Source organism: Tiliqua scincoides, chromosome 5 (assembly GCF_035046505.1).
Source record: "Tiliqua scincoides isolate rTilSci1 chromosome 5, rTilSci1.hap2, whole genome shotgun sequence".
Taxonomy (NCBI): domain Eukaryota; kingdom Metazoa; phylum Chordata; class Lepidosauria; order Squamata; family Scincidae; genus Tiliqua; species Tiliqua scincoides.
This window is the reverse complement of record NC_089825.1, coordinates 131,359,769-131,387,498: the sequence shown is the minus strand read 5'-3', so window position 1 is coordinate 131,387,498 and position 27,730 is coordinate 131,359,769. Positions and strand designations below refer to the sequence as shown.

Below are 27,730 nucleotides of genomic sequence, written 5' to 3'. Positions count from 1 at the left end.
TTGTCTTAGACTGCAGACTAACCATTGTCCTCAGCTGAGTAGTCAATGCCTTTTCTCCAGTCCCCAGTCTCTCCTGAGCCATGAAACTGACTGCAGAACGAACCCCTGCTGTTCTCAGGAAATTACTGCAGAGGTTTTTGTATGCAGTGTGTCCCATATTCTTCCAGGCCAATTCTTCTCACGTAGGTTGGGGAATAGTTTTTTGAGGGGGCACAATCCTAACCAGGTCTACTCATAAGTAAGTCCTATTTTGTTCAATGGGGCCTACTCTCAGGAAAGTGTGGTTAGGATTGCAACCTTAATTCATTTTTCCTAGGGCTGAAGTGAAAGCTCAGCCCCAGTCCATTTTGTGGGCTGTAGTGATGGACCTTGTTTTTATGCCAGTTTCTCAGGCCTCTGTGAAGGGGAGCAGGATGAGAGAGTAGGGAAGGTGAGTGGGAAGTCTTCCCCTGCTGCCCTGGAAACTGTGGGGAAAATTCAGTTTCCTTCTGCTGTTTTGATTCTTCAGTGGCTCTTTTGTGTCAGCCACAAAGGAACAAAATTTAGGAACATTTGGGGGAGACCTGGAGGGGGTCGTTTCATCCCCCTTCTCAATTGTAGCCAAAGGACAGTCCTGGCCATAGAGCTCTTCAGTAATTCCTTCTTATGCTAAATACCTTCATTTTTGTTTTAATGGAAAGGTGCTGCCCCTTTCAGCATGTACTAACTCCTGTGACCCTGGGTACCAGAAGAAGAAGAAAGAAGGGGAGAAATTTTGCTGCTTTGATTGTGCTGCATGTCCTGATGGGAAAATTTCAGTACAAAAAGGTGGGTTCCATACATGGTGTGGCAGCTGCTTCACTGCTCTGCAAGCTGCCACTGGGGCAAAGTTAGATGGCCACATGCTGACCGTGGCCCTCTGGAGACTGGCCATTGACTGTGGTCTGTTGGCAGAAGTGTTTAGTCGTGGGGGGGGGGATTGGGCCAGGTCATGGATGGAGCAGCAATGGGACGGGGCAGATCTCAACAGCAGTGCTGACCACCTGTTCCAGAAACCCTGTCCCAGGCCTGACACACCCCCTGCAGCACAGTGGATCCACACCAGCAAAAGAGCAGAAGTAAATCTGAGGAGGCCCATGTGGGGACATGTGGGGTGGAGGAGTTGAACTACTAACTTGTCCCAGGCAGCCTTCTCTGTATACAGGCTGGTGAAAGTGAGGATTGGGCTGTAAAAGTATCAGCATAATAAGAAATGTGAAAATGCATCTTCATATAAAGCCAGCTTGAAATGCAGAACTAGCAAAGGAAGGATCACTAAGAGGAGTGACTTCCAGTCCAAAAGAGGTTGTGAGAATTGGTTCCAATTTGCATATGAATGAACTCTGTGATGACCACACATCTTGTTTTCCAGACACATCGGACTGTTTCAGATGCCCAGAAGATCAATATCCGAACAAGGACAGAGATGGATGCATCCCCAAAGTGATCAGCTTTCTATCACCTGAAGAACCTTTAGGGATGAGTTTAGCCTCTCTTGCCATTTCTTTTTCCCTGGTTACAACTGTGGTACTTGGAACTTTCATGAAACACAAAGACACCCCCATCGTCAAAGCCAACAACCGAGACATCACCTTCGTTCTCCTCCTCTCACTCCTACTCTGTTTCCTCTGCTCTTTACTCTTTCTTGGACAACCTTGCAAGGTGACCTGCTTCCTCCGACAATCTGCTTTCGGCATCATTTTCTCAGTGGCCGTTTCTTGTGTGTTGGCCAAAACCATCACTGTGGTGGTAGCTTTCATGGCCACCAAACCAGGGTCCAGCATGAGGAAGTGGGTGGGGAAGAGAATGGCCTACTCCATTGTCCTTTCCTGCTCCCTGATCCAAGCAGGCATTTGTGGGGTGTGGCTGGCAACCTCTCCCCCATTCCCAGATTTAGACATGCAGTCAGTGATTACCGAGATCACCGCAGAATGTAATGAAGGGTCTATAACAATGTTTTATCTTGTTTTGGGCTACCTGGGACTCCTCTCCATTTTCTGCTTCACAGTGGCTTTCCTGGCCAGGAAGTTGCCAGATTCCTTTAACGAAGCCAAGTTCATCACCTTCAGCATGCTGGTCTTTTGCAGTGTTTGGTTGACTTTTGTCCCCACCTACCTGAGCACCAAGGGGAAATACATGGTGGCTGTGGAGATCTTCTCCATCCTGGCCTCCAGTGCTGGCTTATTGGGTTGTATCTTTTTCCCCAAGTGTTACATTATTGTGCTGAAGCCCGAACTGAACAATAAGGAGCAGCTCATAAGGAGAAGCACAAGTCAACCCACTGGCAACAGATTGGACCACACAATTCAAACCAGATGTTCTTCCAACCCAGAGTGCTTCCATTTTTCCTCATCAAAAGCAGAACTGCTCGTTTGATATATTTATATATGTCCTTCCTGCCATGTAGAGCTTCCATGTCACAATTATAGCTTTCACTCAGTGACACATGATTCACAAGGAAAAACGAATAGCAAGGAACAGGGAATTTAAAACAAATGTTGCTTTTCCAAACTGCTGCCAGGCTCCTGCTACAGTGGTCAGCAGAGTCTCCGGTGGTGGTCTGATCCAATGTGGTGGTGGGGGAAGCAGGAATTCAGGTCAGCATTCAGGATGGAACAGGAGGGGAATTATATTACTGGCACTGCAGAGGCAGGTTTATTGATAGATTTGCCCACATTCTGTGCTTTGCCCTTTTCTGTTCATGGGGCTCAGAAGAAATGGAATATTTTGTGTGTTGACTTTAAAATGTCTTCTGCAGATATTGTGGGCAAAGCCAATCAGTTGGATCAATGATTTGTGTCTAACAGATATGAAAAAGCATCTGCCAAATCAACTATGTTCATTTTAACATGATTCCAATCTTATGTTTCCTTGACCAAGTCTCGTGTTGTGAGTTGCAATGGCTGCTGTGCTGAAGACTAATTATTAATTATTTCTAATTGTTAATTATTACTTATTATTAATTAGTGCATTTATTTTCTTCCCTTTGAGGTTTTTTTTGTTTTGTTTTGTTATCTTGCATTTCTATTACGGCCTCTGTTTAAGCTTATATACATGTAGAACTACTATGTAGCCTTTGAAGTGGACCAGAGCTACAGAACTGCTCTGTTCCCCTTCAGAGGGTTCAGGTGCAGCCCAGTGTGGCTCAACACGGCTCCTGGGGGCCTGCATTGAGCCAGATTCACAGACGTAATATCTGCAGATAAACAGGCTCCATCTCTTTCTCTCTACGTGTGTGTGTGTGTGTGTGTGTGTGTGTGTGTGTGTGTGTGTGTGTGTGTTGGTAGATAGATAGATAGATAGATAGATAGATAGATAGATAGATAGATAGATAGATAGATAGATTCTTACCATGAAAACCATACATACAGGTTCAGCCTATTTATCTATGGATTTTTTTATCTGTCTCAATTGGAATGGGTGGGGGTACTGAAATTCACATGCACCTTTGCCTCCTTTGCCCTGCGCTGGCATCTTGCTCCAATCCATTTCCAGGCAGCCCAAAACACTTCAAAAAGGCTCGCCCAGGGAAATAGCCCTGGAGCCCTGGAAGGGGTCCCCCTTGCAAAGAACAGTAACATTCCTGGAGCCCCTGAGCCAGCAAAGAGGCTGAAGAGGGGAAGGGGGGGTGGAATACTTCTGTAGCCACAACACGTGCAGCAATGTGGAGCTCCTTCTCTCGCTCTTGCTCTCTCTCTCTTTCACTCACTCACTCACATACACACAGGGGCAGGTGTGGTAGCAACAGAGGGGATTGCTTAAAAAAGCCCAGGGAGTGTTTGCCGCATTCCCTCCCCATGGTGCAGGCAATCACTGACACAAGCAAGCCTTCCTAGCAAGCAAAGCATGTGATTTAGCCTACAATCCTCTCCACACTTTCCTGGGAGTAAGCCCCATTGACTACAGTGAGGCTTACTTCTGAGTAGAAACGCATAGGGCTGGACTCTTAAAAGCTCAGAGGGACAGCTGGCAATGGGAGGGCTGAGTACGGAGAGGAGCTGAAGGGAGGGGATTGATAACAGCTGACTTATTTTCCTTCCATCCGGAAGTGTCAGGCTGCAGTGTATTTGCGTAACGATATGGAATTTAGCACAACACATTTTTTGTTAATCGCGCTGAGTCACGGAACGGAACTAACACGGATAAATAAGCTCCACCTGTACAAGCATCACAAATGTCCTTCGCTGTTAGAATGATGGACCATAAAGTCATGGCAGTTGATCAGGAACTCAATGGAAGGCATGAAACAAGTGGTGAAGGTCTCAAGTTCAGAGGGCAAGAGAAGACAGCAGAAAAGAGTGTCGGGCAGTGGCATAGCTAAGGGGGTACAGGGGGTAGCAGGCGCATCAGGCAACAAGCTTTAGGGGGCAACAAGCTGAGCTTGACACTAGTGGCCAAAAGTGTGAAAATCTTGGTAAGTAACAGTAATAGCAACTGTTACCCTGCACATATTCGATCTCGTCTGATCTCAGAAGCTAAGATGGGTCAGGCCTGGTTATTATTTGGATGGGAGACCGCCTGGGAATACCAGGTGCTGTATGCTTATACCATAATCTTTCGAGACTGAAGGTTGCCAACCAACCAACTTGGTAAGAAGAAGAAGAGCATCATGTCAGATATCATTGGAAAAGTAATCATTGGAAAGTTTATATATCATTGGAAAACAGATTGATGCCTTAGCTGTGCCACTGGCTGGGGAGAGATGGCAGATCAAGTGAGTGGTGAGCTGCTGGGGAAGTAGGTAGGTGTCCCCCACAGTTTGCATTTTTTAAAAAGCAAAATTTTAAATACTTGGCACGATTTGGAAATGGCTTCCACAAGCACCGTAGACTGACCTGCAGACCTCCAGCTTGCCGTGAAAATGTAATTGAAGTTTTTTTTTCACTTTTTAAACTTGTTTCAACTTTAAAACTTTTTTAAATGACTTTTTTTTTTTAAATGACTCAATGAGGATGGTCAACGGTAGACATTAGAACATAAGAACATGAGAAGAGCTGTGCTGGATCAGGCCAATGGCCCATCTAATCCAGCTTCCTGTACCTCACAATGGCCCACCAGATGCCTCAGGGAACACGCAGGACAACCAGAGGCCTGCACTCCCTTGTATCTGGCCTTCTCAGGAAGCCTACTTCTGAAACATTGATGTTGCACATATATAATGGCTTGTAACCTGTGATGAACTTTTCCTCCAGAAATGTGTCCAATCCCTTTTAAAAGGAATCTCGGCCAGATGCCATCACCACATTCTGTGGCAAGGAGTTCCACAGGCTAATTACCCAGCTAATTACATTGTTCTCACATTGGTCATGTCCAAATCTCCATAATACCCAATCAGTGAATCCATAATTGGATCAATTCCACAGAAATCTAGAGGAGGGTCTGCAGGGGGATTCTATTGACAAGACTCTGGTATCGCGCTCTGAAAAGTGGTTCTGGAACAGTGTCTAGTATGGCTGAAAAGGTCGATTCGGGAGTGACAATTCCTTCCACACCGGGAGCAAGTGCAGTCTGTCCCTGGCCTGTCTCCCTGGCTATGGGCCTTCCTTCTTTGCCTCTTTGCCTCAGTCTGTTGGCCAAGTGTCTCTTCACACTGGGAAAGGCCATGCTGCACAGCCTGCCTCCAAGCAGGCCACTCAGAGGCCAGAGTTTCCCACCTGTTGAGGTCCATTCCTAAGGCCTTCAGATCCCTCTTGCAGATGTCCTTGTATCGCAGCTGTGGTCTACCTCTATTTTAATATTCATACCTGTATTTACTGTATTGTAATACTACCTGTATTTTAATTTTAATATTTTAATACAGTGGCAGGAATCATCAGCACTAGAGCAGGTTCCATGTATGCAGAGGTAAGCATTAGCACATAAGAACATGAGGTGAGTCCGCTGGATCAGGCCAGAGGCCCATCTAGTCCAGCTTCCTGTATCTCCCAGTGGCCCACCAGCTTCATCAGGGAGCACACAAGACATCCTGGTGCCGCTACCTCGTATCTGTCCTTCTGAGGCAGCCTACTTCTACAACCACAAGGTTGCATGTACCTATCATGGCTTAGAGCCTGTGATGTACTTTTCCTCCAGAAATTTGTCCAATCCCGTTTCAAAGGCATCTAGGCCAGATGTCATCACCACATCCTGTAGCAAGGAGTTCCACAGGCTAATTACCTCCTTCTCCGTCCTGCTCTTCTTCTCCAATCCAAGAATGAATGAATGAATAAATAAATAAATAAATAAATAAATAAACTTTATTTATATCCCGCCCTTCTCCCCAAAGGGACCCAGGGAGGCTCACAACATATTAAAAACAGATTAAAAACATAATTTAACCACAAATAAAAACATATTAAGAACACATTAACATATACCCATAAAAACCATAGTCTGATAATAAGTCAGATAAAAAGAGCAAAACGTAGCAAATCAGAGGCATCAGGCCTGTAAAAATACTAAAAGATACAGAAAAGATGTTTAAAAAGGCCATGCACTCATAAGGCTTCTTTAAACAAAAATGTCTTCAGGCCTCGCCGAAAAGTCTCAAGAGAGGGAGCCATTCTCAAGTCAAGGGGAAGGGAGTTCTGTAATGTTCGTGCCACTAATGAGAAGGCCCTATTTCTTGCCGCCGCCCCACGTACCTTCTTAGGCGGCGGCACTTGTAAAAAGGCCTTCTCTGATGACCTAAGAGGATGAGCCAGATTGTACGGAAGTAGGCGATCTCTGAGATACCCTGGCCCAGAGCAGTATAGGGCTTTAATGGTCAAAACCAGCACCTTGAATTGGGCCCGGAAACAAATGGGCATTCAATGCAGCCCCCGGAGAGGCGGGCTGACAGAGTCAAACCGCCTAGCTCCAGTGACCACACGGCCCGCCACATTCTGCACTAATTGCAGGGAAAAGAAGAAGGGAAGAGCATTGTCCAGTACATCACCAGGTTGGGGAGACAGCATTTGGCCTGTCGCTTCAGGCTGCCATTCTGACTGCCATTCCCACACAGGACAGTTTACCAGAAAAGGGCCTGGTGGAATGACTTTCAACCATGAAGGGAAACCGCCAAATAAGATCATTTCAAAGCCTTGCTTGGCCAAAAAACTCTCTGGCCCAAAGCCAAACCTCATCTCTCAACCAGACCAACGTCACAAGTTACTTCCACACATCAGAGAAGACCCCACCAACTAAGAACAGAAGTCAAGGAATTACAGCATATCGGGGTCTCTTTGTCAAGATCTCAAAGAATCTTTCCTTGGTGGTACAGCCACTTTGATGGTGATCCAGTCTTTTGTTCTGCAGTGCTTGAAGCCTGAAGCTAGGCAATGTTTTAAGCTCCAAAATGGCTGAACTGAATGATGCCTACAACACCACCAGATATTCTTGTCCTATTCAACCACTCCCCCCAAGAATGTTTTCATGAAACAGATGGGCAAGGATTGGGAGCACACATGGATAAACTTCCACCCTCCTAAGGGTCTGCCTACACCTGTGGTTCCCAAACTCACTGTGGTCACAATGCCCTTCACACTCACAGGGGTGCCGCATGGCCTGTTCTTCCTGCTTCATTGATGTGAGATTGCACCAGATCCCACAAGATTCACAGAATCTCAGCCTGATGAGCCAGAAAGGGCACGAGGCAACCCTGTGAGTGATCTGGAGTACCCAGGGGCACTATGTGGCACAGCTGGGAACCCTGGTCTACACCTTCAGACTGAGAAACCTCAACGAATGTGGTTCAGAAAGATAAGTGGTCACCAAGGCATTTGCAATAAGACTAAACCAATTAATGCGTAAGTCATGATGGATGAGAGTTAATTTATTCATAAACTAATTATTCATATGGCGTTCATGATCATCTAGATACCTCATTGGTGAAAAATTACCTGCCAAGATTGGAGGGCTTGAAAGTCACTTTATCTACCTCCTGCCATGGATCTGCTATTCGTTCTAGATGAGTACATGGCATGTAAAGCATGTGCCACTGCATAGACAGCACTGTAGATACTGTAGCTGTGGCCAGTCATGCGCATTTCAAAAACAGTCTCAGGGAGGTTCTCCAGTCTCTCCTCCCCAGTGCAGGATTCATCAGCCTGGCCCAGCACAACAGGATCTGAAAAGGAGCATACAAAAGCTTGTCCCCAAAAGACCTTGAAGAAACCATCCCTCTGATCCTGCTGAAGGTGTATATTCTGAAGATGGGTCTGGGATCCTGGAGGTTCAGCTGAATGAATCGTGAAGGAAATTGTGCTTTTGAACAGCTGAAGATTCTTGCACATTATTTCTGTTGCTGCAAAATCAATCTGGGCTGTCATAATCCACACCTTTCCAAGGGTTATGCTCGCCTCACGTTCAAGTTCTGCTATGTCCATTAAGCCATTAAGCACAGCCATGAAATGGTCATATTTTCTCCGTAAATGACAAATGTTCCTGCTTTCCTACCCATGATCAGCAGATACATTTTTGAGGCCATGCCACCCAAGTTAACCATGTCAATAAACCTACCTTGTTTGGACATTCTTTCCATGAAAACTGAGCAGATCCCATGCTGGGAAAACAGTGGCTCCATGGCTTGTAAGAAACGTTCTCCACTGTCATCATCCACAACAAAGAGTCCAACCCACATCCATCCAAAATGCTGAACTAATTGGATAATCCCCTTGTACTGATGGAATTCATTTGGAACCGTTCGGTAAAAAAAAGGGGCCCGCACTGACTCCTCTGGAGCAAATGAGCCATATGTGAGCTGAAAGACAATTTATAGTTACTTTAGATCTAGGTTAGTGATCATAAGAGAATACGTGTGTATGTGAGTGACTTTGAGTCAATGGATATCTGACACAATAAAAATTTGCAGGGGCTGGAAAGAGCAGATAGAGAGACACACTTTTCCCTTTCACAGAACACCAGAACGAGGGAACATCCACTAAAGTTGAGTGTTGGGAGAGTTAGGGCAGACAAAAGAAAATATTTCTTTACCCAGCGTGTAATTAGTCTGTGGAACTCCTTGCCTCAGGAAGTAGTGACAGCATCTTGCCTAGATGCCTTTTAGAGGGGATTGGACAAATTTCTGGAGGAAAGGTTCATCAAGGGGTTACAAGCCGTGATAGGTATGTGCAAGGTAGAGGTAGGCTGCCTCTGATTGCCAGATGCAGGGGAGGGCACCAGGAAGCTGGTCTCTGTTGTCTGGTGTGCTCCCTGAAGCATCTGGTGGATCACCGTGAGATGCAGAATGCTGGATTAGATGGACCTTTGACCTCATCCAGCGGGACTCTTCTCATGTTCTTATGTTCCTACCTGTAGAATCTTATAGAGACTTAAGACGTCTGCCATGCGGAAGGAGATATCAGAGCCCATTCTTCCAATGATAGCTTTGAGATTTGGGGGGAGGGGTCCCACAACTGTAGTTGGGGACAAATCTCTGTGATTTGGAGAGGAGGTCCAGGGTAGTGCGATAGCTCAACCTCTGATCATAGTAGCTGTCACTGATGTGGAACCCGAGTGTGACATTGGGCAAAATGTTGGGATTCTCGTTGATCTCGCTGACAGCAAATGCCAAGGCCCGGACATGCTGGTAGAACTTGGTCACCACACTGTGGAAACAGTTGAAACATCCTCTCACAAATGGACTCTGAAGTACATTTTTCATAAAGTTTGAAGGAGAAAAAAAAATCTGGTTTTAATGCTAGTTCTAAAACCTGTACCTTATACAGTAAATATATTATTTAATTCAAGTCTTATATTGCTGCCCATGTCTATAGGTTCACCACAAATAATTAGTTCAAATTGTTCTTGGATTTTTAAGTAAATCAATTCACTTCTTTAGAAATAATCTTGAGCAACACACCATTTTTGATCAGTGCAAGACTACAATGAGACCCACCTTCCAAAACTGCAAAAAAAAAAACTATTTTATTATGGAAGGAGAAAATCCAGATATTCTGTAAACCAAATAAAAAGCACATGACTTTTTAAAAATTTCATTTATGTATGATGAAAAAGGAAAGGAACAGCACAGTAAAAAAGAAAAAAAATTAAAAAGGCAACAAGCTTAGGAGGGCAGGAGGTCTGGTGTAGAGGGTAGAGCCGGCATTAAGCCTGAAGAATTAACATCTGAAGGTCACCAATTCAAGATAACTGGAAATTTCCATAAGTAGCGAGACCTTGAGTGCTGGCAATAATGTTCATGTTGGCAACCTTCAGTCTCGAAAGACTATGGTATAGCAATCTGAAAGGTGATTCTGGAACAGTGTCTAGTGTGGCTGAAAAGGCCAATTCGGGAGTGACAATCCCTTCCACACTGGGAGCAAGTGCAGTCTGTCCCTGGTGTGTCTCCCTGGCTGTGGGCCTTCCTTCTTTGCCTCTTTGCCTCAGTCTGTTGGCCAAGTGTCTCTTCAAACTGGGAAAGGCCATGCTGCACAGCCTGCCCCCAAGCGGGCTGCTCAGAGGCCAGGGTTTCCCACTTGTTGAGGTCCATTCCTAAGGCCTTCAGATCCCTCTTGCAGATGTCCTTGTATCGCAGCTGTGGTCTACCTGTAGGGCACTTTCCTTGCACGAGTCCCCCATAGAGGAGATCCTTTGGAGATCCTTTGGGATCTGGCCATCATCCATTCGCGCACTGGCAATAATAATAATTTTTCTCTGTAAACCGCTTTGTGAACTTTTAGTTGAAAAGCGGTATATAAATACTGTTAATAATAATAATAATAATAATAATAATAATAATAATAATAATAATAATAATAATAATAATAATACAGGTATTTATATACCGCCTTTCTTGGTCATCAGATTTCTCCTCAGGCTTTAATTCAAGGCGGTTTATATAGGCAGGCTGTTTAAATCCCGTAGGGATTTTTACAATTAAAGAAAGGTTCTATCTTTCAAGAACCACACAACATTTCAGATGGAATTTTTGCGGTCTGTTATCACTTTCTGGCCTCCTCCCACACAGGCTGATGAGCAGCTCCTTCCAAAGAGCAGGTGGAACAGCTTGTCAGCTGCTTCAAGGTCTTCACCATTCATGGTGCTGGTGGCCTTGAACTGGCGACCTTCAGATGTTATCTTCAGGCAGATGGAAGCTCAACCCTCTAGACCAGACCTCCTGCCCAAGCCAAGCCTTGGCAAGCCAAGCCCTTTTAGGTGGGAGCCAAAAGAAGCCGGCTCTGGCTGTCTGTCAGTGTGGGAGACAGTAAGCAGCCAGAATGCTTCACTAAACCATGAGAGGTCCACCTGGACTGATTGTTCTTAAAAGAGAGAACGTTTAAAAATCTATTAAAAATACAAAGAATAAATCTAATAATGTAGTACAGGTGAAGTCAAATGTTCTAATTACTTACAACTTTATATCTTAACAATCTCAGGCTGTGGTCCTAACCACACTTTCCTGAGAGTAAGCCCCATTGAACAAAATAGAACTTATTTCTGAATAGACCTGGTTAGGATTGTGCCCTCAGTTTCTACCCAAATATGTATTATATCTTCAACAGCCCCTCTTATCTTCTCATTATAAGTACTTATTCCATTTCAGATTATTATTTCAGATTAATATTCTCTATTCCTTCCACAAACCCACAACCCTTTGGCTCATTATTCTCTCTCTCATGCAGGAAGTCAATAATTGATTTCCATAAAATTCTACATGAAGTTCTCTGTCAATTTTTCTTTAAATCAGATTGTATGTCTGTCCATTTCTGTAACGTCCATAACTTCCAAAAGCACGTGGCTCTCAAAACTTGGACTACTTCAGAAGAGACATGCTGTGTGAAGCCAACCTCCCACTTCTTAAAGAGTTCTATTTCTTGGATGACGCATTCTGAAACTTCCACACTCACATGACATGGGGAGGAAGGAAAAAAATGAACATGAGATTCTTACATCGGGACATCCAAACCCATCTCCTGAGATGGGGGTTGCTTGAAGGAAAAGGTGGGGTAAAAGTAAATGATCTGAGAAGCAATGCCACCAATCAGGAGGTCCCCAGGCTGATACCATTTGTGTGGGACAGGGAGGGGATAATTCCTGAGACATTTCGTAGCATGTGCCTTGCACATCACGGAAGTGATCAGAAACAGCAGTAATGCTAATGCCATCAGTGGTTGATCATAGCTCTCTCCAGTAGCAGCCTTGTTTTAAGCAGGCAACAATAGACGGCTGGTGGCTGTAACATGCTCAATCTCATCTGATCTTGGAAGCTAAGCAGGGTCAGGCCTGGTTAGTACTTGGATGGGAGACCGCCTGGGAATACCGGGTGCTGTAGGCTTATACCAGAGTCTTTCGAGACTGAAGGTTGCCAACCAATAGATGGCTGCCAATTCTGCCCATTGACTTGGCGAAGAGATGGATCTCAGCCTTAACTGTAGCACTAATGAGATCAGAAAAGCAGGCCTTGAATGGCAACCAAACTAGAAGAGGGAGAAAGAGAGGGACTCTCTTGGTCCAAAGCAGCAGAGCCCTCCTTGCCTGTTGTCCCTCAGTCCAGCTCTCCGGAAGGCACATGGAGGACTTTATAACTCTGACTTTCTTGCATTTTGGTTTTGGCATTTGGCTCCCCTGTGGGCAAAGCTGCTGCTGCTCTTGTGAGGAGGTAGTGGCAGGAGTCCCACCTGCTGCACCTGCCTGTGCATCTATCCAGGCAGTTGGGGGGGGTGCCCAGTTGGCCAAGAGTGGCTCCCCCTTGTGCGTGGTGCCTCTTCTGGGGCTACTGGGGTTGCTCCTCTCCCGGGCCCACACTGGCCGGTCTTGGCTGCTGGTGGGTGGGCAGCTCACAGCAGGCTAGTGAAGGAACTACCCGTTACCCCTTCCAAAAGGGACGCAAAACCCAGGTCTCCTGGGATCCCCCTCTCCTGTCCCTGGGAGACAGAGGACCATATCAGGGCCACCAGGGGCCCTGATCCCACCAACCGGGAGGGGGCTACCAGAACTGGGGCTCGAACAGCCTGTCTCGCTGTGCTCACCCCTTAGCTGGGCTCCCAGGGAGGGAAAAGGGGGAGGCACGTTAATTCTATTATATCCTCCCGACACCTCCTGCTGTAATTAACCCCCCTCCCCCCCAGTGGTGTTTGCAGTGGCCGGCTGTGAAAAACTCCCTCTTGGTTGTGCAGCTGAATCTTGCAGAGGTTCAGGTCTCCCTACTGTTCGGATCTCCTTATTGGCAAAGCTGGCACCACAGGGCAGGTGGGACACATTCCTGTTTTGAGTGGTACAGGGAGAAAGGTGGAGTGGGTGGGGGAAGAAGAGAAAACCCAGCGCAGGATCCTTTAGGGGCGGGGCCCAATTTTGGAGAAATCGCTCCCGTCGCCCTAAGGTCAGCCCTGCTCTGTGGGCAAGAAGTGGGAGGTGGGTTCAGGGTGACCTCAGTCAACACAAAGCCACAGAAGCCCTACAGGGAAACAGATGCCATCACTAGGCTAGTTACGGCACAATACCCTTGGTCCCTCTTCATCCCTTCATGAGATTCACTGGAGTGGGACCACAGGCAGCAGATTCCTGGGAGAGGGTCACCGGCCACTTGCCTCCACTGCTCCCCCCCCCCAGCAAAACAAACAAACAAACACCTGGATAGGAAAAGAAACAGGGAGATTGAGAGGAAGAGAAAGTGTGGAAGAGAGGAGACTGAGGACAATGAGGTGTGAGAAAGGCGGGTTTTATTATTATGAAGGATATCATTACAGTCCTGGAACGTGCTGGAATCCCTAGCATGTATGCACTGCTGAAACAGAGACGCCTGCGTTGGCTCGGTCATGTCGTGAGAATGGATGATGACCGGATCCCAAAGGATCTCCTACAGGAGAACTCGTGCAGGGAAAGCGCCCTACAGGTAGACCACAGCTGAGATGCAAGGACATCTGCAAGAGGGATCTGAAGGCCTTAGGAGTGGACCTCAACAGGTGGGGAACCTTGGCCTCTGAGCGGCCCGCTTGGAGGCAGGCTGTGCAGCATGGCCTTTCCCAGTTTGAAGAGACACTTGGCCAACAGATTGAGGCAAACAGGCAAAGAAGGAAGGCCCATAGCCAGGGAGACAGACCAGGGACAGACTGCACTTGCTCCCAGTGTGGAAGGGATTGTCACTCCCGAATTGGCCTTTTCAGCCACACTAGACGCGGTTCCAGAACCACCATTCAGAGCGCGATACCAGAGTCTTTCGAGACTGAAGGTTGCCAACTACTATTGCTACATTATTCAGAATATTTGCATACCGTTTCTCAACAAAAAAATTCACAAAGTGACTTATGTAGTATTGTGAAAAAATAAATAGGGCCCTGGGCCCAAAGGGCTCACAATCTAACACCATTTACCAAAGAAACACCAGCACACAACCACTAGAGAAGATGCTGTTATGGGACGAATGGGAACATTCAGTCCACCGTCCTCCTCACCCCACACTTCCTGTTCTGCTCAGTCTTCCTGTTCCTTTTCCAATTCAAGAAGCAGGAGGAGCAGGATACACAATTAGGTTTGTGGGGGGGGGGGAGGCATCATTTGGCATGTTGCTTCAGGCTCTAGGATCCCTTGGGCACTAGGACTTCCTGGGACTAAAATATGAACCTTCCTTTGGACACAGGCCCAAATCTGGCTCAAATGCATTGTGGATCTGCAGGTTACCTGCTAACAGTACTGTGTTTGTGAGAATGGAACTTGCCCCTGTAGGAAGAGAACCTGGTTTCACGCTCATGGATCATGCCTAGAGTACAATTATGGATTCTCCAGTCAGAAAGAACTTCTCCCTTGATGCCCAGCTCTGGAAATTCTTTCAATAGCTACTTGACATTGGATATGTTTCCTACACATAGACCCTACTGAACAATAATGGTCCTGCAGCAGAACTGACTGCCATTCTCACAGAGAACGGCATATACAGAATGGGGCCAGGTGTAAGGACCTTCACCTCTGCAGGTAAACCACCATGCCACAGTGGGATCCTCTGAGACTCTTGAATTTGTACAAGTTCAAAACGTTCTTTGGCCAAGAAGCTCTCTGACCCTGAATCAGTCATCATCTCTCAGCCTGACCCACATAACAAGTTTGCCATGTACTTAAGATATAGAGGGTCTGTGTGACCTCTTGAGTTGTTTGGTAGAATTTCTTTGGACAGGTTTGTCCTATTTCAGGCGCAGCTGGCCCAACCAATATCAGGGAAGATGAAACGGTCCTTCCCTACAATCCAGCCCGTGCTCTTAGATCTTCTGGGGGGGGGCCCTTTTGACTGTGCCGCCACTAAGAGATGTGAGAGGGGCGGCGGCCAGGAAGAGGGCCTTCTTGGTGGTGGCCCCCGAACTGTGGAATACCCTCCCCTTAGAACTGAGAATTGCTCCCTCGTTGCTAACGTTTCGGCGTGGACTGAAGACCTTTTTATTTCAAAAAGCTTTTAATTGTTGACAGGCTGGCTGGCGTTCTTGCTTTTTATATGAAAATCCACGGGGTTTGTTTTGTTTTTAGCTTTTTAATCATTGTAAATTGTTTTTAACTGTTTTTCATGTTGTATTTTTAAATTGTTTGTTAGCCGCCTTGTGTGCCCGTTGGGCAAAAAGGCGGGGTACAAATTAATAAAATAATAAAAATAAAAATAAAATAATAATAATAAATCAGGACACATCCCATTCGCTGTGGCTGTTAGCATTTTGAACTGGAACCAGCAACTGCTTACTATAACCCCATCAACAATAAACACACATGCCTTATTTTGCCAAGGTTGGAACCTCATGTCAGTTGACTATTCCCACACTTAATTTCATGCTCTGTTGAGCTGTACAAGGGGAACATTTTGAGCTCTCCTTCCAAGACTAGATCACTTTCAACACCTGTACAGTACAATGGGTTGGATTTAGCAAGTTCCTTGAGGGGCTTCTTCCATTCATTCTCTGTAGTTTAAATTTTGCTTTGCCATATCCCAGTACAAATCAAGCAGATTGCTCTATTTACAAATGTATAGACTAAAACCTGCATATGTTGGTTTGAAAAATAGGGTAGCCTAGGTTGTAAACAAACAAGTAGGAGCCTTGTCTTCCAGCCACAGACTTCACAGAAGAAATACCTATGCTAACTTGATACTTTAATCATTTCGCCTTACTAGCTGTTTCCTGTTGTTCAGTTCAGGCCTCAAGACAATGATGTAGCATTTGGGGGAGAAGATACAACCCAGCAAGCCAGCGCTGGAGGCCAGGATGGAGAAGCTCTCCACAGCCACCATGTACTTCCCTTTGGTGCTCAGGTAAGTGGGGACAAAACACAGCCACACACTGCAAAAGATCAACATACTGAAAGTGATGAACTTGGCTTCATTGAAACTGTCTGGCAACTTCCTGGCCAGGAAAGCCACCACGAAGCTGATGATGGAGAGAAGTCCCAGGTAGCCCAGAACAACGTAAAACATTGTTACAGACCCTTCATTGCATTCTGCTGTGATCTCCATAGTCAGTGACTGCATGTCTAAATCTGGGAATGGGGGAGAGGTTGCCAGCCACACCCCACAAATGCCTCCTTGAATAAGAGAGCAGGAAAGGACAATGGAGTAGGCCAGTCTTTTCCCCACCCACCTCCTCATGCTGGACCCTGGTTTGGTGGCCATGAAAGCGACAACCACAGTGATGGTTTTGGCCAAGACACAAGAAACGGCCACCGAGAAGATGATGCCAAAAACAGATTGCCGGAGAAGGCAGGTTGCTTTCCCAGGGTAGCCAAGAAACAGCAAAGAGGAAAGGAAGCAGAGCAGGAGGGAGACAAGGAGGGCGTAGGTGATGTCCCGGTTGTTGGCTCTGACAATGGGGGATTCTTTGTGCTTGATAAAAATTCCCAGCACCAAGGCTGCGATCAGAGAAAGAGACCCAGCAAGGGAAGCTAAACCGATCCCTAAAGGTTCTTCAAAGGAGAGAAAGGTTATAACTTTGGGGATGCATCCATCTCTGTCCTGGTTTGGATATTGCTCCTCTGGGCAATGGAAACAGTCAGGCATGTCTGAAAGAGAAAGAAGTCCCATCACAGTGTTAACTCGTGGAGGGAATTCCCTTGGCTATCTTCCAAGTGGGAGTCATTGTTTATGTCGACCTCTATCTGCCTGGTCCTCTTATGGAGTGGGTCCTGTCTAAAAAGGCACCTTAGGTTTATCAAACCATTCTTATTAACAATTAAGGGTAAAATATCATTGACATCATGAACCTTATATAGCGTGATGCAGTCCAAATGGTGCCACTACAATAGGAGGTTATCATTTCACATATAGTCATGTCTATGAACCTGTAAGCTTTTTGGTGCACCATGTCTCCTACCTGTCCAGGTGGAAATCTTCCCTTCTGGACATGGAATACAATCGTAGCAGCAAAATTTCTCCGCTTCCTTCTTTTTCTTCTGAGAACCAGGCTGGCAGGAATCACTACAGACAGAGATGGGGAGCACCTGCACAGAACCGTGGAGAGAGTTGGGGACTGGGGCCAGTTGACATTTTATTGTCAGCCAGATGAGAAAGACACAATCCCAGACATGATCCACCCATCTCCCATTCCCATGCATCCCCATTCCCCCCACCCTCACCTGCATTGCTGCCTCATTCCACCCTCCCCTGCTTCCATCCCTGCCCTTCTCCACACAGTCCCACCTCTTCTATCACCTTATCTGCCATAGCAGGTCCAGTGGGGTCTGGCCTTCCCACTGACTCTCCTGTTGTACGCACTTTCACATACAGCCAAAGCATCTTTTACAAATGCCACAAGCCAGTGCTTGTGGAACACTCATTCTACCAGTCGGGCAGCACTGATATGATTGGGCTGGTGGGTGTATCCTTGATGGGGGAAAATGACCACCCAGTTGCATGCTTCAATCCATAGAACCAGGGGGACCAAATGGTAGCTCGCCATTTAATGGTATGTCTCTCTTTTGTTTTTAAATGTGATACACAGTAGCTGTCATGATTATGAATGACATAATCATTCATTAACGATTATGTCATCAATGTCATAATCATTCAATCAATGACAATCAATAGCTGTGATGGGCTAATATGAATAGCCCATCACAGGGCACAAAGCTCTTGTGGTACACTAGAATGCTGGGATGATATTCATTACCAAAGTCAAAGATTGTTTATTGTATTAGCTAATAGCCATCACAATAAGATAAAACATGTAAATCCAAAAATACATCAAAGATACAAACAATGATAAAATTAGGTCAAAATCAAGCACAAAAGGCACCTACACCCATCATATTAAGGAATCTCCTTTACAATCTACCGCTATTTCCCCCAGGTAGTTGGCACAAATAGTTCTGGCAGCTTTAGCAAACAACGCCACACTATAGGTGACCAATGGGTCACAGTCGGAAAGTAACCAATACAATTTGTGTGTTCTCCCCTTGAAGGGTAGCCAAAATAGGCTCCAAAAATCTTACCCTAGGATTTTGATAAAGCTGACAATGAAGCAGGTAATGTACAATATCTTCAATCTGCCCTGCTCTGCAAATACAAAGCCTCAAATGCCTGGGAATGGGCATATATCTGCCATCTAGAGCTGCAGTTGGCATAGTTTGAAAACGCAGTTCAGTGAACGCCTTTCTCAAGGAGGCAAAGGTAAGTCAATGTCATAATCGTTCAATCAATGACAATCAATAGCTGTGATGGGCTATTATGAATAGGGCTCCATCACAGGGCTCTTGTGGTACACTAGAATGCTGGGATGATATTCATTACTACAATGCTTCCATTGCAATAATGGAGCCGCACCCCATAGTACCCTAGAATCCTCACCTGGTTCAAGCTCCTTTGCCATGCCATGTTATCCTCATGAATGACAAAAGTTTGTCCTTCAGGCGCATGGGGATCCAGCTGTCCAACTTTCACCTTGCGGAAGGAGGAGTTTGGAAACATGACCACACTCATGATATCAAACCCAGCTACCATTTCCATCTTGTCATTGAATGACACTTTTTCTCCAACAGAATTGTTAAATGAAATGCCTCGAAGAAATGGGTGGAGCTGGTTAATGTAAAAAACAGAAGTCAAGGAATTACAGCATATCGGGGTCTCTTTGTCAAGATTTCAAAGAATCTTTCCTTGGTGGTACAGCCACTTTGATGGTGATCCAGACTTTTGGTCTACAGTGCTTGAAGCCTGAAGCTAGGCAATGTTTTAATGGCTCCAAAATGGCTGAACTGAATGATGCCTACAACACCACCAGATATTCTTGTCCTATTCAACCACTCCCCCCAAGATTGTTTTCATGAAAAAGATGGGCAAGGATTGGGAACACACATGGACAAACCTCCACCCTCCTAAGGGTCTGCCTACACCTGTGGTTCCCAAACTCACTGTGGTCACAATGCCCTTCACACTCACAGGGGTGCCGCATGGCCTATTCTTCCTGCTTCATTGATGTGAGATTGCACCAGATCCCACAAGATTCACGGAATCTCAGCCTGATGAGCCAGAAAGGCCACAAGGAAAGCCTGTGAGTGATCTGGAGTACCCAGGGGCACTATGTGACACAGCTGGGAACCACTGATCTACACCTTCAGACTGAGAAACCTCAACTAATGTGGAACAGCAAGATAAGTGGTCACCAAAGTATTTGCAATAAGACTGGTCCAATTAATGTGTAAGTCATGATGAATGAGAGTTAATTTATTTGTAAACTAATTATTCATATGGCATTCATGATCATCTAGATACCTCATTGGTGAAAAATTACCTGCCAGGATTGGAGGGCTTGAAAGTCACCTTGTTTATCTAATGCCATGGGTCTGCGATGCGTTCTAGATGAGTACATGGAATGCAAAGCATGTGCCACAGCATAGACAGCACTGTAGATACTGTAGCTGTGGCCAGTCATGCGCATTTCAAAAACAGTCTCAGGGAGGTTCTCCAGTCTCTCCTCCCCAGTGCAGGATTCACCAACCTGGTCCGACTCAGCAGGACTTGAAAACGAACAAATAAAAGCTTGTTCCCAGAACATATTGAGGAAACCATCCCTCTGATCTTGTTGAGGGTGTATTTTCTGAAGATAGGTCTGGAATCCTGGAGGTTCAGCTGAGTGAATCATGAAGGAAATTGTGCTGTGGAACAGCTGAAGATTCTTAAGCGTGATTTCTGTTGCTGCAAGATCAGCCTGGGCTGTCATAATCCACACCTTTCCAAGGGTTATGCTCTCCTCATATTCAAATTCTACCAAAGCCATTAAGCCACTCACCCATGAAATGGTCATGCTTTCTCCGTAAATGACAAATGTGTTTGCTTTCCTACCCTTGATCAGCAGATAAATTTTTGAGGCTGTGACATTCAGGTTTTGAAGGCCTATGAATTCAGCTTGTTTGGGGATTCTTTCTGTGAATGCTGAGCAGACCCCATTCTGGGAAAACAGTGGCTCCATGGCTTGTAAGAAACGGTCCCCACTGTCATCATCCACAACAAAGAGTCCAACCCACGTCCATCCAAAATGCTGAAGTAATTGGATAATCCCCTTGTACTGATGGGCTTCATTTGGGGCCATTCGGTAAAAAGAAGGGACCTGCATTGAATCTCTCTCCTCTGGGGCAAATGAGCCATAAGTGAGCTACAAGGAAATGTACAGATGCTCAAGAAATTGATTAGAGATACATTTGTATGTGATCAACTTTCATGAATATCAGACACAGTGAAACCGTGATTTGCTTTCCCACCTCCAATTTATCAACTTGGAGGTCACAAATTCTCTGAGCAGCAATGAGGAAATATGGTGGAATGGACAGAGAGTCCCAGAAGGATAGATTGAGTTACATTTGTGATGGTAATATCACCACTCCGCCATGTATGTATCGTACCTGCGGAATCTTATAGAGGCTTAAGATGTCTGCCATGCGGAAGGAGACATCAGAGCCCATTCCTCCAATGACAGCTCTCAGATTTTGGGGGGTCCCACATGTATAGTTGGGGACAAATCTCTGTGATTTGAAGAGGAGATTCAGGGTACTGCGATAGGTCAGCCGCTCATCATAGTAGCTGTTAACGATGTAGAACCCGAGCGTGACGTTGGGCAGAATCTTGGGATTCTCATTGATCTCGCTGACAGCAAATGCCAAGGCCCGGATGTGCTGGTAGAACTTGGTCAGCGCACTGTGAATTCAGTTAAAACACCATTTCACAAATGTAAAGTGCATGCTTGTGTTTGCTCACAGTACTACACCACTCTGTTTCTGATTAAGATACATAAACCATCAGTTCTCATCAGGGTGAAGGAGAGAAACCGGTGTCTGAGAAGAACCTATTTTCAAGCCAAAAAATGCAGGTGGGGACTCCAGACCAGAGGACAGGACGAGAAAGCTGAAGAAAAGATACATTGATCTGTGTACATGTACCTATACATGAAGGCACTGGTGAAACTCAGACAGCTTTCAAAGCATCAGATATAAGACACAGCAAGGAAACATTGCGTAAACTTTAGGAACAATCTGACCCATCTAGACCAGGGCAGAATCGAACAGTCCTGTGTTGGGCTCTGTGGTCTGACACAGGGGTCAGGATTCAGTGGAGCTGAGCTCTGCTCATCCTGTCACCTCCCCCCATTATGCCCCGTCCCTGAGTTTAAGAGGGAGTTAAAAAAGAGTTTTTATAACGAGAGGAGAAAATGAAGATATGTTGTAAACCAGGCCTCTCCAGACCCTGTCCTGTGGGTTGGATCTGGCGCCCTGCTTTTTCCCTCCCCCAAGAATGGCGCTTACCGATCCATGGGGGAGCTGTCCTTCCACACCACCAATCTCCCCCAAACTTAGCTCTGGCCTTCCACCCATAGCCCCAACAGCCATTCCACCTGGATTTCTGGACAAGCACAGTGGGCTGGAGCTCACTTTGGGGGAGATTAGAACCAGGGAAGACAGTTCCCTGGCAGAAAGGTAATGCTGGTCGCACCAGGGACACCTTTTCCATTCCAGTTTGGAGGCCACTGCTGCAAACCAAATAAAAAAGCACATGACTCTCAAGGCTTTGACTACTTTGGAAGAGGTCTACTACTTGCAAAGCCAACCTCCCTCTTCTTTTATAATTCTATTTCCTGAATGACACATTCTGAGGCTTCTAGGATCACATCACAAGGAAAGGAAGACAGAAAAAAATGAACGTGAGAAACTTGCATTGGGACATCCAAGCCCAACTCCTTTGATGGGGACTCCTCGAAGAGAACTGTGTGAGAAACGTAACCGAACTGAGAAGCCATCCCACCAATCTGGAGGCCTCCAGGCTGATGCCATTCATGTGGAGCAAGGAGGGGATCACTCCCAGGACATTTCATAGCATTTACCGTGCGCATCAAGTGGGCCAGTAGAAGCAACTGAAATGCGAGCACCATCACCTCCTGGCAAAGTTCCTCTCCAGATACAGACAGTGCAGTGCCCATTGGCAGCCTCAATACAGGCACCCACCTAATACTCAGCAAGCAACAACGGAGGGCCTGCCAATTCTGCCCATGTATTCGGAAAACAGAAGTAAGTCAGCCTTATCTTTAGCCTTAAGAAGATCAGAAAATGATGCCTTGAATAGCAAACGAACTCTAGAATGAAACACTCAGGGTTCAAGTCAACGGAGCTTTCCTTGCCTCGTGTCTCTCAGCCCAGCTCTGAGCATGACACGTGGAGGGCTTTAAAAGTGCTCTCTGACTTGCTGGTGTATTCTTCCTTTCCTTTTGCTAACATGAAGAAAGGTGCTGAGAGTGCAATTAGTTCATGTAATTGCCAGGAAGGTAATTACCGTGCGACATTTTGTCTCTGAATGGTACCCACGGCAGTGATGACATAGTATGTCATCAGGTCTGATTGCTCCTCAGGGCAAGAAGTGGCAGGTGGGTTTACAGTGACCTTAGTCAACACGCACCAGCAGAAGAACTAAGCCCCACAGGAAAATCAGACAAAAAGAAGGCATCATTGGGCTAATTATGGCAGTGATCCTCTTGGTCTCCTCTTCCCCCCACCCATGAGATTCACTGAGCTGGGCCAGAGGCAGCAGCTTACCTGGAGAGGGTCACCACCCACTTGGCTCCACTGCTCACCCCCAAATAGGATAGGAAAAGGAACATGGAGAAAGTGTGGAGGGGAGGAGACTGGGGTGCAAGAAAGTAAAGCTTTATTGTTATCAATATCATTATTCAGAATATTTGGACATGACTTTTCAACAAAATATTCACAGTGACTTATGTAGGATTACTATAAAATGGAAAGGGCCCTGTCCCCAAAGGGCTCACACTGTAACACCAGTTACAAAAGAAACATCGACACAAAACCCCTGGAAAAGAGACTGTTATGGAAAGAATAGGAACATTCAAACCACCTCCTTCCTGGCCTCCACACTTCCTTTTCTTTTAAGTCCTGTTCTTCTTCTCCAATCCAAGAAGCGGGAAAGGCAGTGCGCACTACATCATCTCCGGACCAGATCAGACGGAAAGCTCTTCAACCTCTCCAGACTGAGAGCAAAATCCAAAGTCCAGCTGAAATGTCTGCGTGACTTCCTCTTTGCCGATGATGCAGCTGTCACTACCCACTCTGCCAAAGATCTCCAGCAGCTCATGGATCGTTTTAGCAAGGCCTGCCAAGATTTTGGACTGACAATCAGCCTGAAGAAAACACAGGTCATGGTTCAGGATGTGGACTCACCTCCCTGCATTACAATCTCTGAGCATGAACTGGAGGTTGTCCATGACTTTGTGTACCTTGGCTCAACGATCTCCGACACTCATTCTCTCGATGCCGAGCTAAACAGGCGCATCGGTAAAGCAGCTACCACGTTTTCCAGACTCACAAAGAGAGTCTGGTCCAACAAGAAGCTGACGGAACATACCAAGATCCAGGTCTACAGAGCTTGCGTCCTGAGTACACTTCTGTACTGCAGCGAGTCATGGACTCTTCGCCCACAACAGGAGAGGAAACTGAGCGCTTTCCACATGCGCTGCCTCCGACGCATCCTTGGCATCACCTGGCAGGACAAAGTTCCAAACAACACAGTCCTGGAACGTGCTGGAATCCCTAGCATGTATTCACTGCTGAAACAGAGACGCCTGCGTTGGCTTGGTCATGTCGTGAGAATGGATGATGGCCGGATCCCAAAGGATCTCCTCTATGGAGAACTCGTGCAAGGAAAGCGCCCTACAGGTAGACCACAGCTGCGATACAAGGACATCTGCAAGAGGGATCTGAAGGCCTTAGGGATGGACCTCAACAAGTGGGAAACCCTGGCCTCTGAGCGGCCCGCTTGGAGGCAGGCTGTGCAGCATGGCCTTTCCCAGTTTGAAGAGACACTTGGCCAACAGTCTGAGGCTAAGAGGCAAAGAAGGAAGGCCCATAGCCAGGGAGACAGACCAGGGACAGACTGCACTTGCTCCCGGTGTGGAAGGGATTGTCACTCCCGGATTGGCCTTTTCAGCCACACTAGACGCTGTGCCAGAACCACCTTTCAGAGCGCGATACCATAGTCTTTCGAGACTGAAGGTTGCCAATACAATACTACATCATCAAGTTAGTTAGGCAGCTCTCGGAAGCTAAGTAGGGTCAGGCCTGGTTAGTACTTGGATGGGAGACCGCCTGGGAATACCGGGTGCTGTAGGCTTATACCATAGTCTTTCCATGCCTGATCTTGTCTGATCTCGGAAGCTAAGTAGGGTCAGGCCTGGTTAGTTCTTGAATGGGAGACCGCCTGGGAATACCGGGTGCTGTAGGCTTATACCATAGTCTTTTGAGACTGAAGGTTGCCAACCATTTAGGCAGCTCTTGGCCTGTTGCTTCAGGCTGCTATTTTGACAGCCGTTCCCACACAGGGCAGTGTATAAGGACAGAGCCTGGTGGGATGACTTCCAACCATGAAGGGAAACCACCATGTTGCCAATGGGGTCTACTATGCTTCAGTGGAGACCCCTGAAATTAGATAATTTCAAAGCCTTGTTTGATCAGGAAACTCTCTGGCCCAAAGCCAAACCTCATTTCTCAACCAGACCAACATCACAAGTTACTTCCACACATCAGAGAAGACCCCACCAACTAAGAACTCAAAACTATTGCTTGCTATTCCTTTTGCCTTGTGAATCGTGTGTCATTGAGCGGAAGCCATAATTGTAACATGGAAGCTCTACATGGCAGGAAGGCCATATATCAATGTATTAAACGAGCGGTTCTGTTTTTGACGAGGAAAAAATGGAAGCACTCTGTGTTGGAAGAACACCTGGTGAATTGTGTGGTCCAATCTGTTGCCAGTGGGTTGACTTGTGCTTAAGGAACAAAATTAAAGTCTGGAGTACTCCTGGACCCAACAGTATGTCTGGATATCCAGGTAATTTTGGTGCCTAGGACTATTTTGTCACTAGACTGGATTGGTGAGCAAATTGTGACCCTATCTAGAAAAGGTTGATCTGGCTTGAGTGACATCCCACCACCCCACTTCCTATATTTTTCTTCTCATGAGCTGCTCCTTATTGTTCAGTTCGGGCTTCAGCACAATAAAGTAACACTTGGGGAAAATGATACAACCCAATAAGCCAGCACTGGAGGCTAAGATGGAGAAGATCTCCACAGCCACCATGTATCTCCCCTTGATGCTCAGGTAGGTGGGGACAAAAGTCAACCAAACACTGCAAAAGACCAGCATGCTGAAGGTGATGAACTTGGCTTCGTTAAAGGAATCTGGCAACTTCCTGTCCAGGAAAGCCACTGTGAAGCTGATGATGGAGAGAAGTCCCAGGTAGCCCAGGACCAGATAAAACATTGCAACTGCTCCACTCCAAATAGGATAGGAAAAGGAACATGGAAAAAGTTTTTGTTTTTAATTGTTTTTTTTTTTAATTTTCTATGTTTATTTGTATTTTACTTTGTTTGTATTTTAAATTGATTGTTAGCCCCTTGGGTGCCCTTTGGGGAGAAAGGCGGAATACAAATCTAACAAACAAACAAACAAACAAACAAATAAAGTATGGTAGAGAGGAGATTGGGCTGCTAGAAAGTAAAGCTTTATTGTTATCAATATTAATATTCACAATATATCACTTTTCAACAAAAAATTCACAAAGGGACTTATGTAGGATTCATTCATTGGCATCGTGCTCTGAAAAGTCATTCTGGAACAGTGTCTAGTGTGGCTGAAATGGCTGATTCAGGAGTGACAATCCCTTCCACACCGGGAGCAAGTGCAGTCTGTCCCTGGCCTGTCTCCCTGGCTATGGGCCTTCCTTCTTTGCCTCTTTGCCTCAGCCTGTTGGCCAAGTGTCTCTTCAAACTGGGAAAGGCCATGCTGCACAGCCTGCCTCCAAGCGGGCTGCTCAGAGGCCAGGGTTTCCCACTTGTTGAGGTCCACTCCTAAGGCCTTCAGATCCCTCTTGCAGATGTCCTTGTATCGCAGCTGTGGTCTACCTGTAGGGCGCTTTCCTTGCACGAGTTCTCCATAGAGGAGATCCTTTGGGATCCGGCCATCATCCATTCTCACAACATGACCAAGCCAATGCAGGCATCTCTGTTTCAGCAGTGCATACGTGCTGGGGATTCCAGCTCATTCCAGGACTGTGTTGTTTGGAACTTTGTCCTACCAGATGATGCTGAGGATGCATCGGAGGCAGCGCATGAGGAAAGCGTCCAGTTTCCTCTCCTGTTGTGAGCGAAGAGTCCATGACTCGCTGCAGTACAGAAGTGTACTCAAGACGCAAGCTCTGTAGACCTAGATCTTGGTATGTTCCGTCAACTTCTTGTTGGATCAGACTCTCTTTGTGAGTCTGGAAAACGTGGTAGCTGCTTTACCGATGCATTTGTTTAGCTCGGTATTGAGAGAAAGAGTGTAGATCATTGAACCAAGGTACACAAAGTCATGGGCAACCTCCCGTTCATGTGCAGAGATTGTAATGCAGGGAGGTGAGTTCTGAACCATGATCTGTGTTTTCTTCACACTGATTGTCAGTCCAAAGTCTTGGCAGGCCTTGCTAAAACGATCCATGAGCTGCTGAAGATCTTTGGCAGAGTGGGCGGTGACAGCTGCACCGTCGGCAAAGAGGAAGTCACGCAGACATTTCAGCTGGACTTTGGACTTTGCTCTCAGTTTGGAGAGGTAGAAGAGCTCTCCGTCTGGTCTGGTCCAGAGATACATGCCTTCTGTTGCAGTTTCAAAGGCCTGCTTCAGCAGGACAGCGAAGAAGATCCCAAACAAGGTTGTTGCGAGAACACAGCCCTGCTTCACTCTGCTTCAGATGTCAAAGGGGTCTGATGTGGAGCCATCAAAGACTACAGTGCCCTTCATGTCCTTGTGGAAAGACCTGATGATGCTGAGGAGCCTGGGTGGACATCCAATCTTGGGGAGAATCTTGAAGAGGCTGTCCCTGCTGACCAGGTCCGAAGCCTTCGTGAAATCTATGAAGGCTATAAAGAGTGACTGTTGTCATTCCCTGCATTTCTCCTGCAGCTGTCTAAGGGAGAATACCATATTGGTGGTGGATCTGTTGGCTCGGAATCCGCACTGCGATTCTGGATAGACGCTCTCTGCAAGTACCTGGAGTCTCTTTAGCACAACTCGGGCAGACAGCTCTCCTACAATGCTAAGGAGAGAGATGCCACGGTAGTTGTTGCAGTCGCCCCTGTCGCTTTTGTTCTTGTACAGTGTGCTGATGTTTGCACCCCTCATGTCCTGAGGTACTCCACCTTCTCTCCAGCAGAGACAGAGGTTTTCATGCAGCTCAGTGGTGATGATCTCTTTGCAGCACTTTAGGACTTCAGCAGGGATGCTGTCTTTTCCAGGTGCCTTGCCAAAGGCAAGGGAGTCCAGAGC

General features: G+C 46.4%; 3 protein-coding genes across 3 annotated transcripts in view; 1 reads left to right on the top strand and 2 right to left on the bottom strand.

The window, feature by feature from the left end:
- Positions 1 to 9,324, bottom strand: part of LOC136653549 (vomeronasal type-2 receptor 26-like) — a 34,954-nt gene extending 25,630 nt beyond the window's left edge. Inside the window, exons 1-2 of the mRNA XM_066630441.1 lie at positions 9,289 to 9,324; positions 8,480 to 8,737 (exon numbers count right to left, since the gene is read on the bottom strand). Coding sequence (XP_066486538.1) covers positions 8,480 to 8,737; positions 9,289 to 9,324 — 294 coding nt within the window. The remainder of the gene's footprint in view (positions 1 to 8,479; positions 8,738 to 9,288) is intronic.
- LOC136651193 (vomeronasal type-2 receptor 26-like) lies at positions 1,498 to 2,394 on the top strand. The gene has a single exon (XM_066627382.1). It carries the CDS (start codon positions 1,498 to 1,500, stop codon positions 2,392 to 2,394), a length of 897 nt encoding a protein of 298 aa, XP_066483479.1.
- A 13-nt stretch (positions 9,325 to 9,337) lies between the features above and the next one.
- LOC136653548 (vomeronasal type-2 receptor 26-like) lies at positions 9,338 to 20,465 on the bottom strand. Its single transcript, XM_066630439.1, has 5 exons — positions 19,668 to 20,465; positions 18,728 to 18,955; positions 17,256 to 17,382; positions 16,056 to 16,944; positions 9,338 to 9,584 (listed from the first exon to the last, which is right to left on the bottom strand). The coding sequence occupies exons 1-5, from the start codon at positions 20,463 to 20,465 to the stop codon at positions 9,338 to 9,340; spliced, it is 2,289 nt and encodes a 762-aa protein (XP_066486536.1).
- Positions 20,466 to 27,730: the final 7,265 nt, after the last annotated feature.